The 17,028-nt window shown below is 32.9% G+C and overlaps 5 protein-coding genes across 7 annotated transcripts; 2 read left to right on the top strand and 3 right to left on the bottom strand.

Moving 5' to 3' along the window:
- The first annotated feature begins 96 nt into the window (after positions 1-96).
- Cad96Cb (protocadherin Fat 4-like Cad96Ca) lies at positions 97-5,759 on the top strand. 2 transcript variants are annotated; one of them, XM_066740631.1, is made up of 17 exons: positions 97-461; positions 1,132-1,418; positions 1,679-1,771; positions 1,834-1,941; positions 2,258-2,359; positions 2,563-2,694; positions 2,777-2,971; positions 3,127-3,214; positions 3,477-3,586; positions 3,658-3,804; positions 3,897-4,011; positions 4,084-4,153; positions 4,250-4,360; positions 4,462-4,635; positions 4,713-4,939; positions 5,016-5,293; positions 5,596-5,759. In XM_066740631.1, exons 1-17 carry the CDS (start codon positions 293-295, stop codon positions 5,683-5,685), a joined length of 2,496 nt encoding a protein of 831 aa, XP_066596728.1. In that variant the 5' UTR covers positions 97-292; the 3' UTR covers positions 5,686-5,759. The 2 variants fall into 2 exon arrangements, with proteins under 2 accessions (XP_066596728.1, XP_066596729.1); XM_066740632.1 differs by having other exon boundaries at positions 99-461; positions 2,563-2,688.
- A 1,061-nt stretch (positions 5,760-6,820) lies between these two features.
- On the top strand, positions 6,821-9,375 carry LOC136781690 (oxidized low-density lipoprotein receptor 1-like). The gene is made up of 6 exons (XM_066740641.1): positions 6,821-6,936; positions 7,936-8,014; positions 8,099-8,293; positions 8,361-8,465; positions 8,754-9,045; positions 9,194-9,375. Exons 2-6 carry the CDS (start codon positions 7,939-7,941, stop codon positions 9,357-9,359), a joined length of 834 nt encoding a protein of 277 aa, XP_066596738.1. The 5' UTR covers positions 6,821-6,936; positions 7,936-7,938; the 3' UTR covers positions 9,360-9,375.
- A 135-nt stretch (positions 9,376-9,510) lies between these two features.
- LOC136781689 (uncharacterized) lies at positions 9,511-12,232 on the bottom strand. Its single transcript, XM_066740640.1, has 4 exons — positions 10,977-12,232; positions 10,616-10,880; positions 10,408-10,554; positions 9,511-10,273 (listed from the first exon to the last, which is right to left on the bottom strand). The coding sequence occupies exons 1-4, from the start codon at positions 11,177-11,179 to the stop codon at positions 9,896-9,898; spliced, it is 993 nt and encodes a 330-aa protein (XP_066596737.1). The 5' UTR covers positions 11,180-12,232; the 3' UTR covers positions 9,511-9,895.
- An 805-nt stretch (positions 12,233-13,037) lies between these two features.
- Positions 13,038-15,887, bottom strand: LOC136781679 (5'-deoxynucleotidase HDDC2). Its single transcript, XM_066740621.1, has 4 exons — positions 15,279-15,887; positions 14,143-14,264; positions 13,905-14,073; positions 13,038-13,825 (listed from the first exon to the last, which is right to left on the bottom strand). The coding sequence occupies exons 1-4, from the start codon at positions 15,327-15,329 to the stop codon at positions 13,595-13,597; spliced, it is 573 nt and encodes a 190-aa protein (XP_066596718.1). The 5' UTR covers positions 15,330-15,887; the 3' UTR covers positions 13,038-13,594.
- Positions 15,888-16,041: 154 nt separating this feature from the next.
- Positions 16,042-16,968, bottom strand: LOC136781678 (activator of basal transcription 1-like). Of its 2 annotated transcripts, XM_066740619.1 has the most exons (4): positions 16,834-16,968; positions 16,701-16,745; positions 16,451-16,634; positions 16,042-16,380 (listed from the first exon to the last, which is right to left on the bottom strand). In XM_066740619.1, exons 1-4 carry the CDS (start codon positions 16,868-16,870, stop codon positions 16,101-16,103), a joined length of 546 nt encoding a protein of 181 aa, XP_066596716.1. In that variant the 5' UTR covers positions 16,871-16,968; the 3' UTR covers positions 16,042-16,100. The 2 variants fall into 2 exon arrangements, with proteins under 2 accessions (XP_066596716.1, XP_066596715.1); XM_066740618.1 differs by having other exon boundaries at positions 16,701-16,929.
- Between the last annotated feature and the right edge of the window lie 60 nt (positions 16,969-17,028).

Here is a 17,028-nt window from a genome sequence, read left to right on the forward strand (position 1 = left end):
CACACTTATTCAAGGACTTTATGAAAATGAGCTTCACGCTCGCCACACACACGCCCTAGTTCAACAATTTTTATTGTCACTCAACCTGTCTTCGTTCGTACGAGCTTATTGCCAGTGATTCTCATTTAGTTTTTTCCCAGTTCACAATTAACTCTATTATTCATCGTAGATTCTTCGACAGATTTTTCACGGATCGTGACATTTGCGATATGTGGAATAAAGTAACACGTTTTTCCATGGACAAATTCAGAAGGGAAAATCTTTGGATGAGCTCTTGCGTGTGGGAATAACAATGGAGGGGAGTGAAGAACATAGATTCTCCGTTAAATTATGCATGCAAGGCTTTATGGCTTTAACCTCGGAATATCGGAAACCGCGAAGAAGCCTTTTTTCGCATAACCTCAAGATTCCCGCCGGAAATCTTGACCAAAAATTTGAGACGCCTTCTTCGGGAGGTTACGGTGCGAAACATGTTTCTTTACCGATTTTCTCATAGATGTTACTGCTTTTGATTTATGCTCATGTATTTACGCATGTTACACATATACACGTGTTTTTCGAATGTTGTGTTGTACTTAAATAGTTACATACAGCGGTTCTCAAAGAACCGGTTATGCCGGATGGTCGAAAACCCGAAAAGCCGGGAACGGATGTGCGTCATCTCAGCAGGAAAATAAAATACAAACAAAGAAAAAAAGTTATGAGGTTTTGAAAGTAAACCACATATCGACGGTTATGATGCAGGTAGAAGAGAAATTACGTTAACCCTAAACTTTCGATCCCACGATTTCTTCACATGATATACCCTATGATGACCCAAATGGTGATTCTTTCGATTCATCTAAACGCAAGTTACTGTGTAGGGTGAGTTACCTGTAATAAAAAGAGCAGCCCATAATAATAATTAAAACCTTTGATGGATCGATTTTTTTCCAGTTTGTAGAAATATTTATAATCTGACGTTTTAAATTTATGCTGATATAATCATTATTAAATTTTGTACAGGGCATTCTAAAATATTGTGTAATAAACAGAACATAAAGCAAGATCAATTAAAACTTATTACAATATACAAAAGATCATTAAAATTAAAAAACAAAAATTTTAATAGCTTTAATTTAAAAATTTTAGTGATTCGGGACTCACGATGCTTTTTGGAAAACGGAGCAACAGCGGATCATTTATTCGTAAGCGAGGATCATCGAGTTGGAGACACTATCGGTGTAGTGGGTGTCCTAGGGGACCCAGGACCACAAGGAGATATCGAGCTTACTTTACAGGAACGCGACAGTCCTGTGACGTTTTCTCCATTCTCGAAAAATCTCACTCTCACCAGAACTCTCGACAAGGAAGGCGTCGATGGACCGGCCAGCGTCTACATCAACGTTATCTGCGAGAGAAAACGCACCATTGACCCTGTAATAGCAATACAAATTTATTTCGCTATTATCTACTTAATTTCTCTTTTCAAAAACCGACGATTTAATCAGTACCAGTATATATATATATGTATATATTCAATTTAGTGCGTTCAAAATGTTATATTCACACATAAAGAGCTTTTATTGTACAAATAACTTAATATAAACTATACATACCATTAATAATGCACAACTAGAAATTAATCCAAAAGGTAGAAATAATTTCATTACAATTCAACTGATTTATTGCATTTCAGGGCTTTGTTATTCCTGTCAATATCAGAGTGACAGATGCAAATGACAACGCGCCAAAATTCATCAACGCACCTTACGTCCTAAATATATCTGAGGTATGAATCTTGTTCTATGCAATTGTGCTTTAGATTTTTCTTGATTCATCAATTTTTTTCAGGTTACTGTGATAGGTACAAGGGTTCTTCAGGGGGTCAGAGCTGTGGATGCTGATCAGCCTGGTCCCTACTCCACCGTGCAATACGCGGTTCTTCCAGGACCCCACTCGGTAAACAAGTAGTGTCAATAAGAAAAAGTAAAGTACAGTAATTTATTATGCATTGAGAACATAAGACCACACGAGACTTTACATAAGAAACAGCACTAAGTACAAGTGCACTGCAAAACAATATCAAAATATAAACTACATTCACTATAGTATATACATTATAGTAACTTAAGAATAAAACTAAAACTAGGACTCGTAGGTGTAAAGGAAATGCATAGTTAAGATTGAATTCAAAACAGATCAATGTACGGCTGCTTATTTGAATTAAGAGGCGGTTTTCATTGTTATCTAAAAATAAAAAAAAAATAATTTTCAGGATTATTTCGTATTTGTGAATGCTCTGGAGGGAACTCTGGTCTTACGTAAATCCTTGGACTATGAAAATCTCAGTAATTTTTCCGTCAATATTCGAGCTCAGGTGAGGCACAGCACAGTTTATAGCTTTCAACTGATTCTACATACTTCATTGGAAAAATTGAACAAAGCTCGGACTACTATAATATTGCCCTGAGTGGTTCAAAATTTTGCCGAAATTCTTTTAAGTTTTGGGATAATAAAAGTTATTGTTAACAGACTAAGAGACGTTTTCGATTTTTTAATTTTCATATTTTTGGTGTTTAGGATCAAGGCAGTCCAGCACAATCCACTGTCACGACTTTGTATGTGAACGTGATAGATGCTGATGATCAAAATCCTGCATTTCTTAAGGATCAATATAAAGTTAATGTTCCTCCAGATATTAAAACTGTAATTGTACTATTTTTTATTAATATTCTTTAACAATGAATTGTTTGAATAATGCAAATAATTTCTTGATTTGATGTTTTGTCCATAGAGAAAAATTTTGAGGATAGAACCAGAACCGATAAAAGCAGTTGATCAGGATGTGGGGATCAATGCCCCAGTCAGGTACAGTTTCCAGGGTGGAATTCTACCTTTTCTGATAATGCATCCAGAAACGGCTGATATTTTTCTCATTCGTCCCTTGCAGGACAATGAATTGTTATCTCCTGCCACTATAGTTATCAAGGTAAATGCTAGTATGATCTTGAGCTGTAAAGAAGAGTCTTTGGATATATTTGAACACATACTCTTACTCTTTTAAAGATAGAGCTGGACAGTGTTTCTTTATTTTTACTTGAAAAATTATTTTAACAATACCAATTTATCATTTTTTCTTTTCAGGCCACTCAGCTGGATAATCCTGATAGATATGCACTTTCCACGATCGTCGTTTCGCGTGAAGGAACTGATGCATCAGGCTCAATATCTGGTAAATCTTTGTTTTTTTAATTAATTCGTTATGTAGTTAAGAAACCAAACATTCAAACCAATATTACCAGGTATCTGCTCTTTGAAAATATAAAGCTTTTGTATAAAGTTTTTTTTAAGACCACGGAAAAAGCCTTAAAAAATCGTGGCGACCACTGTGCTACGCCCTTTATAATATTAATTGAAAAATTAGAAACGTACACAACAAAAATTAATACAGATGAAAATTGAAGAAAAATGTACCGTTTCTATTTATTTTTTAGGCGGAAGGATACCTGTGAAATTCGTTCAGAAGGATTACCAGACAAGTGTACCAGAAAACACTCCAGCAGGAAGTGTCCTTTTAACCATGAGCGTGAATAATGTTGAACAGGTAACAAACATTAACCATAAAAAAACAGAGAATTTGATATTTGTAATAAAGAGAATTAATAAAAATTTTAGGCTTTAAAATTTATGCTTGTGGGAGCTATGGAGGATGTAGAAAGGTTTTCCATAACAAATTCTGGTGAGCTGATACTGAAAGGTGCTTTGGATTACGAAAGAAGAATATCTCACAGCTTCCTTGCAAGAGTAACCGACGATTATTATGTAAAAATTAAACCACTTTTTAATTTAATTCAGTTTCTTAAACTGGAATATGATTTACAAATAAGAAACAAAATCTTTGTTTTTTTTTTCAGAATGACACAGCTCGAGTAAATATTTCCGTGGAGGACGTGAACGAGTGGGAACCGAGATTCAGGCACCCTAGATACGAATTTCATGCAAGAAATATTAGAGAAGGATCTCTCATAGGTAAAAATAATTTACATTGAAAGTATAACCTAATATAATTATAAAGTTTAAAGTTTCGATGAAAAATTGTAGGAAAACTTGAAGCTGCTGATGGGGACAGAGGAGATAAGATTAGTTTATCGTTGCGAGGACCTGATGCCAGGTAAACAATAAAATAAATAAGAATACAAATAAAATGAAAATAAATATTAATATAAGTACAAATATAATTTCACTAACGAGAAACGTTTAATTATAGATCGTTCGAAATTAAGGATAATGGAGAGTTAATATTGAGGTATCCAGGACCTTTCAATGGGTCATTGGCAAGACTGGTGGCTGTTGCTTCGGATTCAGGACAACCTCCAAGGTGAACTATAGAATTAAAATACAAATAACAACCCTGTGACAAATTAAAGATAAACATAATAGAATAATGTAGTAATAAATAATCATTATTTTATTTTATAGATCCAGTATGATTCCAATAATTGTGCACATGCCACAAACAGGATCTTTGCCAATAGCAGCAAGAGCTGCACCTGCCTGGTTGGGCAGCAGTGTATTATTAATTGCAGTTTTTGGTGCTGTTCTTGGTCTCCTTGGTGTTGTCATTTTAATTCTTATACTCTACATTTACAAGCAGTTTGTAACCTTTGTGAAATTCTGTATTACGTTTAATTTATCAGGTATATTGAATGTAACCGTTTGTATTTTGACAGCAAACGGCCAAAAAGTGGAGGATCCGTGAGTTCAGTGGGAACAGGATATAGGGAAAAATCGCCAGTACCCTCTGCTCTCAGCCCAACGCCTCAAGTACTGGCTGTGAGCTCCCTTCAAGATACCCTGGAAAATTCCTGCACGGATCGTAGACCCGAGGAGAACGACATTGACAATCCTGTATTTGGAGAAGAAAACGATACATCTTCTTATGGAGCTACTATTAAAAGTAATTAGGATGAGTTTAAATTATCGAATCACATCTGTTATTGTCACAGTCAGTATTTTTTCCTGTAAATTTTTAGGCGTGATGTCTGCCAGGCAGTTGCCATTATATTCCAGGCACAAGGTGGCTCCAGCACCACCCAATCCTCCTGCACTATCAGCCACTTCAAATATTCCAAACGCGGGTGGCCTCGTGCAGAACATGAATGACTTGAGTTCTAAGACGAACCTCGATAATGGGTCCAATAATTCGTCCAATTATTCCACAGATCCACCGGACTCTCTCGTACCACCTGTCTGGCCCATGAATTCAATTTCTCGAAGAATCAAAAAATTATCCTGGGACGACGATGATAGAGTAAGGACATGTGATTTAATTTCTGTATCATAACAAAGCCTATGTTTTATTCATATTGATCGCATAAAGAACTGTAATTTTTGTAAGTTACTGAGAGATCTCGTAAGGTTTTTTTCGGAGGGTAGCTTGTCAAATGTTTTTTATTCGATGTTGATATGATCCACCATTTAAAACGCCTAAAAACGCGTACGTAAGAAAATGTTTATATTTATATCTCAGTAACTATATTAAATATATCGAAGTTTGTTTAATTGTGTTATATTTTATATTTTATTAGATTGCAATGAATTTTTTTTTTTTAGACAGTCGACAGCGTCGAGGTAACTGCAGAAACGAGAGCGACTAGCAGCCAAGCAGCCAACGAAAGATTAAATCTCACCGTTTATTTCTAAGCGTCCTCCACTGCCTACTCTATACTTCCAGAAGAAACGAAGAATTTATTTTCAATTGTATCCAACGTGCAGTATTAAATCTAATTTACCATGAAGTGTCTTGTTTATTAATTTAAATCGAAGTTTAAATTTGGATAATTTTTACAATTAACATTGCGTAGATTCAAGTAATTTTTAAATTAATTTTTCTTAACTCAATGTTATCTGTTGCAGCAGAAACATTTATTTATATTGCTAAGGGAACGTGGAACGTTTTTACAAGGTGTCATATTTTGTAGCAATTTTCAAATTACTTCGACCGAGCGTTACTTTTCCAGAGACATCAAATCCTCATTTTTTCTCTCTTTCAGCAGTCTCCAATCCGCCCACGAGTAATCAGGCTAGTGGGTCAATGTTAAAAAACAAAAGTTAATTCAGTAAGAAAAATCACTTTCATCTCATATTTAACGCCAGGTTGGATCCAGGATCTACGATATAAAATAAATTAAAGTAGAATATAAAAGCAATTTCTAACCAGGATACTGAATGCCATATACAGAAGAAACATTCATTCATTGGGAATTTTTTAATTGCGTCAAAAAATATCCACGGTATAGGTATAATAGAAAAATTTAAATCCCTCTTACTGAAACGAGATTATGCCTATTTAAGATGCAGACAAAAATGTTTTCAAGCTGGATACATTGAAATAGTAGAAATGCTACATCCTGTCTGATACCGTATCTTATAAATTATTATATATCTGTTACAAAGCAAAACTTTTTTATTTTTTAACATAAAAAACCCTTATATTAAACGCGTTAATTAATTAAATAAAAAATTGGTAGTCATGTTAATTAGTTTTCCAGATAATATTTAGATCGTTGAAACCTGCATTGTCCAGCATTAGTGAGTGGGAAAAGAGCTAAAGTTGTAGGGGTGGAAAATTTTAATTGATATTCGACCTAGAGGTGGTTGCCTCTTATCTGCGATTCGGGAATCTCCATTGGATTGACGTATAAAAGAAAGTGTTGCCTCCTCCAATAGTGGGGAGAAAGTGGCCCAGAGAAGTTATGTAGCGCGGATCTTTTATCATTTACTCAGTCGAACTCTAACTCACCTTGGCCTCCTCAGGTTCTCGCGTGCACGGTTCAACCTCTTATCGATCGTCTTTAATTAAAACTACGTCAATCATTCACCACTCACCGTCAAGTTCCATTAAAAATTCATTTCCACGCCATTTCTCAAAATTCCACAGTTTTTCTTCAAACTGTAAGTATTTTTCCCTGATTTCACTTTCATTGTCGTATCTCTTTCTCGGGTTTATATTTCTTTTTTCAGTGGACAATCTACAGAAATTTTTGTTTAATTAATTCGTCGATTTTTGTTAATAAAGAAATAAGAATTAAACGTTTTAATTGTTTAAAAATATCTCAAAATTCCACGATTTTCTTTCAACTTGTCAGTGTTTTCCCTTAATTTCACATTCATCGTCAAGTCTCTTTAAGATATTTCTACTTTTCTCTCTCAAATTATAATTTTATTTACAACAATTTTTCTTTAATTCATTCGTCAATTTTTATTAATCTTGTAAACAAAGTATTAAAATTTCATTTCCACGTAAAAACTAATAATTCAAAGATTTTCCCTAATATCTATAATTACTGATCTGTAGCACCCCATTTTCACTTTCAACGTTATCCGGCATCCGGCTGGAATTTTCATTTTTCCTCTCTCATCTTATATACAATTTACATAAATTTTTCAACAATTTATTTTGTCAAATTTTTTCGATCCAATAAAAAAGTACTAAAAAATTTTTTTATTTCTCAAAATACTGCAATTTTGCCAATATATATATATATAATAAAAATATTACAAACCCCGAATTTAATTCTAAAATTCATCTATCACGAATGTTCGCTGCATTATTCTTTTAACTCTGATTGTAACACCAAACATAACCTATCAATGATTTATAAACTAGCGTTAAAACGTCCTACGATCATCAGTGAATGACTGTTGGATCGTTAAACAAAATTTACGCGTCTCATTCGGATTTGGTTGACGAGTTGCAATAATCTTTCACGTTCATCTGCGTGTGTCACCATACATTTCTAAACCTCTCTCTCCCTTGCCTATATTTCAATTGCGAAACTTGGAATTTCCTGGAGAAAGTTACGTTCGCTGAGTATCGTTGACAGTGAGAGTAAAGCGTGATTCGAACAAATCTCCGCGTTAAGATTTAACGAAAAACTTGTAATTTTTCAGACGATGAGATGCTCGATTTGCTTGTGCATTTTCAGTATCTTGGGAACGAAAATTTTGGCAGAGAGATTATACGTCCCTGGTGAGTTTTTTTTGTTAGCTGTACAAAATATAATAAAAAAAAAAGAGTGTAGAATTGTTGAGAATTGAGAATGGTCATCGATAGAGCATGTATCTTTGGGCCGAAGCATCGGTCCTTGGAGCGACCTCTTGGAGACTTGGGTCGTTTCCGGTTCCGGGAACTCCAGCCATACTCGAGAATCTAGAGTGATGAAATTCGGGGACAAAGCATTGACTGTCACCAACGCAGGAAATTCGCCGAACAAGCGTGACGTCACTGAAACGGACCTCTATTTACTTGGTAATAACACGTAATTATTAATTAAACGATTAAACAATTTTCTGTAAAATAATAATAATCATGATAGGTGCGATTGAAAAACTGGTGTATCGAGTGGATTATCTGGAAAAAAGACTGAGGAGGGCTGAGGAACTTTTGTACTACTTAATTTCTGGTAACAATAATCAAAAAGGTACAGTAAACAATGATAATAATAATTAATTGATTATAATTAGTTAAAAACAGTTGGTTGATGAGTTTTGGTAATGTTTCTTGAGTTGATTATTGGATAAATTTTCATGTGGTATGGTTAATTGTAAATAAGATAATATTTAAATTAACGTGGACACGATATTTAGCTTACTCCAAGAAATTAGCAATTAAAAATTTGTTAAATAAATCATTATAATGTTAATAAGGATATATAAAATTATTATTTTGAGTATATATACATTTAACATGAGTTTTCTGGGGTTTTCAGAGCCTTGTCCACAAAATTATACAAGGGTGGGCAAGAATTGTTATCACTTCAGTAATCGAGAATACGATTGGAAATCATCGGCAAGTCTTTGTCGAGGTTTGGGCGGTCAACTGGCGGAGTTTGAGTCAGTGGTAGAAAATCAAGATGTGGTAGCGATTTTGCAGACCGATAAGAAGTTGCACGGGAAGAATTTCTGGGTTGGTGGTTTGAACCCTGGACTAATCTGGATATGGGCAGGAAGTGCCAGACCTGTTCATCAGGATACCAAACAAACAGTAGTTGGCGATGGGAGGTGAATGATTTATTTTATCGTTAATAAGTAAATAATAAATCTTATCGCATTGTATCGTACTCTCTTTAAGCAAACTAAACATCAAAGACAGTTTTAAAGTTAAAAATATATATTACAAAATAAATTACAATGATTTGAATCATTGCAGATGTTTAAAACTGGCTTATCACCCAGCATCGAGATTGTATGGGTACAGAGGAGAGGACTGTGCCTCCAGGCACAGGTATATTTGCGAATTATCTACGGATGACGAAGCAGCAAATAAAATAGATAGAACAGCGAGGATTTTACTGGATAAAAAGAATCAACCATAGAAATGATTTAAAAGATCCCAAAGTAAAATTAATAACATTAATTTTACGATTATGATATCCTTCTTACCAAGACTGCAATTTATTTAATTTAATTTATAATATTTAAAAATATTATCTATCAAGAGTATTAATATATGAAATTTACTATATTTAATTCACATATCGTTTTTGTTCTAATCTGGAGTGTAAACATTACAATCGACTAATTTTTTCCTCCTTTATTTTAATAGCAAAATTCTCTAATACAAATGCAATCATCTCGACGTGTAAATACACAAGTTTTAAACCAACTTGTTTCAATACAAATGCAAAATCAGTGAACTAGGTTCCTCTCTAGAGATTCTTAAAGGAATCTTTTTGTGATTCTTAATACAATGTAAATACATGTACATTTACAATTTTTCTTTTCTTAGCTATATTATGTATACTGTTTTGAATATGGTCTTATATCTATTTTGCAAATTAAATAAAGATCTGACGAATTGTTGTTAAAAACTTACAATAAATTCTGCGAAAATTATTTTCGGCATTTTTTACTAAGAAGAAATTTTTGAGACAAGACTTTTGAAACCCTGGTATGCCATTGTGAAATTAAATTTGTTCCCGTTAACAATAGAGAGAATTTCCTCGCTATCGGCGATTAAACCACTATTTTCGGTTATCAAGTTTTTCGCTATTTGGATGTCCGGAACATTCGTGCCTCTGCAACAGTCGTCTATGACAGCCACTCGATATCCAAACTTCAAAGCGTCCAAACTGGTCTCCTTTACGCAAACGTCATAGGCAACACCACAAATGTAAACATTGGTGACCTTCGATTTTATAAGAATATCGTTTATATTCGTCGCTTTATTGTTACCCGTATCCAGAAATGCCGAGTAAGCTTCTTGACCAGCATTTTCGCCCTTCAGCACCTAATTTGTTTTCCATAATAAATAAAAGATCGTTCATTTTGAACAAATTTACCGCAAAGTGCAATCAAATTCAGCTTATTCTTATTGAGTGGACTAAATTTATTGAGATGGATCGATTATTTGGATATAATTACTTTTTCTGATCCTGGAAGAACCAGAAGGTCTTTGTGTAATTGTGCGCCCCAGGTGTCCTTGATGCAGTGCTTCGGCCAAATCCGTATTTCCTGCGATTCTTGTTTGAATAAAATCTTGCCGAATGGTTTTGCCACTTCCTTGGAAAACTGCAATATTTTTTATCAATTATTACTTAAACTTACTTCAAGGCTTTCAAATTTAGTTTACCTTTGAATCCGGATGAATTTCCCATGAATGTAAATTCTCGTAAAAGCTGATGTGATTTTCCGGATGCCAATCCAAAGTGTAAATTATTTTGTCCCATTTACCTTTTCTTATCAGGCGATTAATCGGATTTATAACGTCTTTGGAATCCTGGCCTGCTGGACAATCCCGTAAGCTCAAACTTCCATCTATAAAATCGTTTTGTACGTCCACAATTATCAATGCGTTTTTAGGGTTTAGTGTTGGCTGAAGCCAACTTTCATCCAATCTACATAAAACAATCATACTTATTGGCAAAACAATTTTTCACATTTATTGTTTCAACATAATAGTAATGTAATCGTCCTTTAACCAAAAACTTCACCTGGACCACTCTTGAGAATTCAGTACACCATCATTATCCACATCGAAGAATTGAAAAATTTTAAATAAACATTCCTTTTCCTCGGGTTTAGTAGCTCCAAAGATCTCCGAACATACCAAGAGGAACTTTTGATAACTGGTCGATTCTTCTTCGAACGGTAATGATTCGACTAAGTTTTTATCGACAGGAATCTCAAAATTCATGTTTCTCGGTCGGTAAGGTTTCGACGATTAACTTAAATGTAAAATGCTGAACGAGAGAGAGAGAGAGAGATCAAATTAAAATATTTTTTACTCGAAGGATGAAAGTTCGATGTTGCAACCACACTGGTTGAAGTTGAAATGTTCGAAGACCTTTTGCCTCTGTTCTTTTCTTCCCCACCATTGTCCAATTTTAAAATTCAATGGCGATACGCTTTACCTGCGATACAATTCATCCTTATCCCCATTTGATTCTTCCACTTCCGGCAAGAGATAATCGCTCGCCTATTATCGGCCACGCTAAATTAAACCTTTTTCAGTGTCTATTCTACCTTTGGCCTTCAACATCCAATAACGAACTGACGAAACGCAAACTAAATTTATAACAGTTGCATAATATTGATTTCGGTAAAAGACACGACACACTCATGCTTAAAGAATCATTCAATTTACATATGAATTTACAAATATATTTTTAAATATAGTATAAAATCAGTTTTAATGCTAGATTTTCAAAAACTCTCTCTATTCTTACCGACCGAGTCGAATTATCAATTTTACCCAAAACTGAATATGTGTACTATAATGTTTCTCTCCTTGCAATCAAATAAATTGAAAGATTTATCCATTTTAGCTATGTTTACATAATATTTGCACTATTGTCACATATTTATTTATTCTTCGTGTAAAGGACACCGTGAAAAATGCAAAAAATTTAACAAATTCAGTTGAAACGAATAATCCTACTATACCTGTTTTTACTACTCACATTTTTTGTAAACAATATACATAAAGCGTCACGGGAAACATATAAATATATATATATATATGCGTATACTAAAAATTGCAAAAACGTGCAAGAAACGATGAAAAATGCCTACAGAATATCGTATCTTTTTGCGTATTTTTATCAGCACATATTTGCTTCCGTTAATTCTTTCTTCGCTGCAGTGCAAATAAATGTGTATCCTCTGTATTCGAATTTTATATCGCACTTACAGTTCCTGAAGAGTGATTTGCCGTTTTATTGATCGTTTGGAAGTTTCTCTCCATTTACAGTAATTTCTCCCCACTTAAAGAGCAGAGCTCCCCCTTTTTTCCCCTCACACTTTCATTTCACATGTTACCAGTTATCGATAAAACTAACAGGTCCCAAAATTTAATTGCATCTGCCTCCAACTATTAATGAAAACTGACAAAAACTATAAATAGATAGGAATAGTGGATGTAATTAAAAATGACATCTATTTATCCCACAATTAAGGATATATTTTTTTATTAAAGAACTTTTTAGGCTAATATATTGCTCATTAGCTGCAATGAGGGCACAATAAAAATTTTTGTTTTGAGATATTAAGTAATTTCAAGATGATTAACTTTACACAACTGCGAGTTAGATTATAAAAACAATTATTGTTGTATATTTTATTGCAATAGCATTTGTGCTAGTGTTATACGATCTGATCCCATATTCTGTAACTTTAACGAAAATTTTCAGTGTTGGTATGGACCAAATACGATGTACATATAGATATACATTTATCGTTAAACGTACAGATATTTGTTATTAACTTCGGTCTAACGTTACCGAAATTTTGATGAGTTGTGCCATTGTTGTAGTCGATGAGCGATATCTCTATGTTTAAATTATAAACCTAATAAAACGAATAAATATTATGTCCTTCTCTCTATTTTTACTATATCATAAAAACTTAATTATGACATAAGGGCATAAAAAAAGTAGTACTTTTCCACACAAGTAGGAAGGTTGAAACATAAGCCAAAGGCGAGTGTAGCTATTTTTACAAGTGAGAAAAAGTTATTCTGTGGGAAATTGATTTATTTGTGGTACAGTCAATAGTATAATATATTAATTTTTATATAAAGTACAGAGTGTAGGTAGTAGAATCACACAGAAATCAATTTCCCTCTATCTACTTTACATCTGATTGAGTTACAAAAATTTTCCTAATTTTGTAAAAATTTGCGTAAATTATAAAAATTACTTTACAATATTTTTTACAATCGTTCAGTAAAGATGCATTTATCATGCATAAAAGTATCAAAATACTGCATTTTTTTTAACGTAATTAGGAAAACCTACATTTGTCCTGATCTTTCAATTTAATTAAATAATGTAAATAGCTAAATAATTAGAGAATTCTTTGGGTTAATCACTGCTTATTGCTGTTACACTTTAGTCTTTTTATTAACTTTTTTCATAGAAGTTTTTGTGCATCAACACGTTGATTGCTTAAAAACTAGCAAAGAGTATTTTACAATTGTAGTAAAAAGATGAATATTATGTGAATTTTTAAATAAGTAAAAAAGATAATTACACTACTAATTCTTTAGCCAACGTGTTAATATCTCCTATTACTTAGTCTTAAAATAATATTAAGCTTATATTTAAATTCACTATTTTTCTTGATTTACTTTGTCTAAAGTAGCTTGCCTCTCTGCATTAATTCTGTCTACTACTTGATTTATAAATGGATGTTTAATCTTTCCATTTGTATTAGTAAAGAATTCTTCTAATTTTCCAAAATTATTATCCCTCTTTTCATATTCATATGCCTGCATTATTAGATCAAGTATATCAAGATCCTTGACATATAATGCTTCTGGGGATTCTTGTTTTTCATATTCCTGGGAATAAAAGTCTTGAATTTATTTAATCAATTTTTAATTTTAGATTTAAATTTTAGCATTATAATTGATATCATACTCTGAAAATTTGTAGAATTACTGGCCCCTTATCTCCCAGCAGGCTACAGATTTCAGTCATTGCTTCGTCTTCAAGTCTATGCTTTTCATCCTTTGGAATGCCACAATATGGGGTGATGTCTCCGACTATACACTCAGCCAAGTCATGAACTAAGGTCATTTGCATTATTCTAAGCAAAAAAACAAATTTTTTAAAATGCTTACTTTATCATTTTACACATTTTCTTCATTAAACTCACTTTGTTTTATCTAAATTCTCATTATCACATAAAAATGATAATATCGCCATTCTGTACATATGACCAGCTATAGTTTCAGGCTCAGAAATGTTACGAAGAACCCACCCTGTTCGTTTCATGTGCTAAAAGGACAATTTAATAAAATTAAATATATTCAATAGGTAAGTTAAATTGAATAAACTTAATACTAAAGTCGTGAAGTTTGTTCTAGAAAATGAATAATCTTATCGCGTGAATTCGAGTACCTGCACTAGTGTGCACTGAGAATATCTCTTTCTTCTGCTTTCATATTAATAATAAAAAGATAGAGATACATTCAATACAGACCAATGCAGGTCTCCGAATTCACGATCAATGTCACACTTACAATAATATAAAAGTTTTTTTCAAACAATAAGCAAATATCATAGGTGTATGCTTATAAGTCATATATACGCAAAAATGACGCGAGTGGGATGTATAATAACATACTATAAATGCTATTCACGAGGTGCAACGGTGTTTAAATTTAAATTGAAAAATACAGTTATTCACGAGCACGTGAAACTGCCCTAGTTATTTTTATCGTCCATTTTTAATCAAAAATGATTTTTTCGTCAAATCTTCCAATGTTACCTTAATTACGTTACGGTATTTATAGCATTCAACATTGACAGCTAAAAACTGTTCAATTCTAAAAATACAAAGCAATCTGAAATAACCCGGAAAAAAAGGAGAAAATCTTTCTTATATAACTCGCTCAAAAGTATTTAATTTTACAGATATTTTATCAAAAAATAACGTTTAGTAAAAATTTCGTAAACTTCGTTACAGATTATTTGTCAGGGAAACACGATTTTGTTGGGCAACAAATAGATCTTAAAGACTTGTATATATTTTTTTTTAATCTCTTTGTCTTTTTTATATTAATTAGACGAATAAAACAAAACTTCCCAAAACACAAAACGCTTAGGAGGTAAGATAGAAAATATAATTTGAAAAAATATATTCGTGATCTCAGTTACGACAAGGATCAAATATAAATTTTTGATAAAAAAGGAAAGTACTTCGATCGATTGAAAAGACTAGTTTTTCATTTAAAAAACAAATTATCACTTTAGATGACGTATGAATTAAGTAGAAAAGCGTTGTAGTACCTTTAATCGTCCGACTAGCTCCATAAATTCTTGAAGATTCTTAATATCCATTGTGTTGTAATTTTTCAATTACTTAGATACTATAGACTATATTAAACCAAACTGTCACAGTAGAAATCAACTTAAAATGCCAAGAATAAAAATCGTTAGACTCTTGGACGGAGCACAGAGCAACACTGTTTAGCTTTGGCAGTTTGGCCGTGTGTCGGTGAGTATGGTAGAGTGTGTGAACCAGTGTGAACACTGTAGTGACTGTGACACTCTGTCTCTCTGTGGTGTGTTATTCACGCCAATGTCAGAATTAGTCACAGAGCACCGTCATCGACGCCGTCATAAAATGTTTATCTTCTCTTGTTTACGCTGTTGTTTATTGAAATCACTTAAAGTTTTCTAATGGATATGAAAGAATAATAAATTTGAAATTTGAACTTAGTTCTCTTCAGATTATCAAACGCGCCATACGCACGTCTACTTTCAACGCGTATAATTTTAGATTCTTGTTCTTATGAAAGAACACGTTCAACGAGAAATATTGCCAGCTGCTGATTACTGTGAGACCTGTATTTCAGGATATCTCTCTCACTTTTTCACACTAAAGAAAGTTTACTGACATAATTACATATAATTGGTAAAGAAACTACTAAAAATCTAGTGAGAAAGAGAAAACCTTGGGTCTGTTCAGAAATCCAACTTTTATGCATCTCCAACATTTTAATTGCTGCTTTATTTACAGGAAACATTGGAATTCATAAAAAAACAAATAAACATTTGCTAATGAATTTTTTTACAAGTAATATTTACAGTGTTTAATGTTTATTCTTGCTATCCAAAAAGGGATTTTAAGAATTCTGTCCTATCTTCGCTTTCATTTCCATTCTTCTTTTTCCTAATTTCAAAATCAGTTTCTCTCTGTTTAATTTCAGGCAATTCAAAGTTTGTAGATTCACCCTCCATTTGTTTTTTCTTAAGTTTCTTGCTCCTATCCACATTGTGAGAGAAGAAGTTTAGTTCTCGCTTGGCTTGGGCAATCTCAGTGCGTAATCTCTGCTTATGAACCGCACGTTCATAAGCTAATCTCTCACTGAGATGAATCCACTTGAATCTGTTAAAAAGTTTTGTGTAATCACAGCTATAAATACTTATACATTTACAAATATTTTATTTCAAAATACCTCTTTAGATATTTTATATTCCATATTAAATCGTAAAATTTACTTTTCTTCCTTGTTGACACTTGTGTATTATTTAATGTAGCTGCAACATATTTTGCCACTTTTTTGCTTTCAAACTCTATCCAACCTTCTGTAAAAAGCCTTGCAGGAACCTTTCTTTTTTTTTTTTTACCAGGTTCTACGTCTAAAATAAATTGAAAATTACTAATTTATCAAAATACATACAATAAAAACACTGGAAAATGTTTACCATTTTCAGCCAGCTGCAAATAAACCCTTCCTACTTTTCCATAAGCTGAAAATATTTCACGAATTTTTGTGATGTTCATAGACTTGGGTATCGTTGATAAATAAATAATACCACGTTTTTTCTTATTGTTTACCTTTCCTGGAGTTGTTAGGTCTGCCATTTTGAATCATAACCTAAATCTTAACAACTCCTATAAACCAGACAGTACAACAAACAACACACATGGACCTTGCTCTTGCTTTCAGCCTTGCTACTTGCTAGCAGCTACACGTTCATAAATTGTCCATTCTTTTCACATTACCTCAATCGGTAAAAAAAGTCCAGAAAC

The sequence above is a fragment of the Prorops nasuta genome, unplaced genomic scaffold, assembly GCF_024137725.1.
Source record: "Prorops nasuta isolate Cenicafe-Biocafe unplaced genomic scaffold, Cenicafe_Pnas_1.2 PNAS00024, whole genome shotgun sequence".
Taxonomy (NCBI): Eukaryota; Metazoa; Arthropoda; class Insecta; order Hymenoptera; family Bethylidae; genus Prorops; species Prorops nasuta.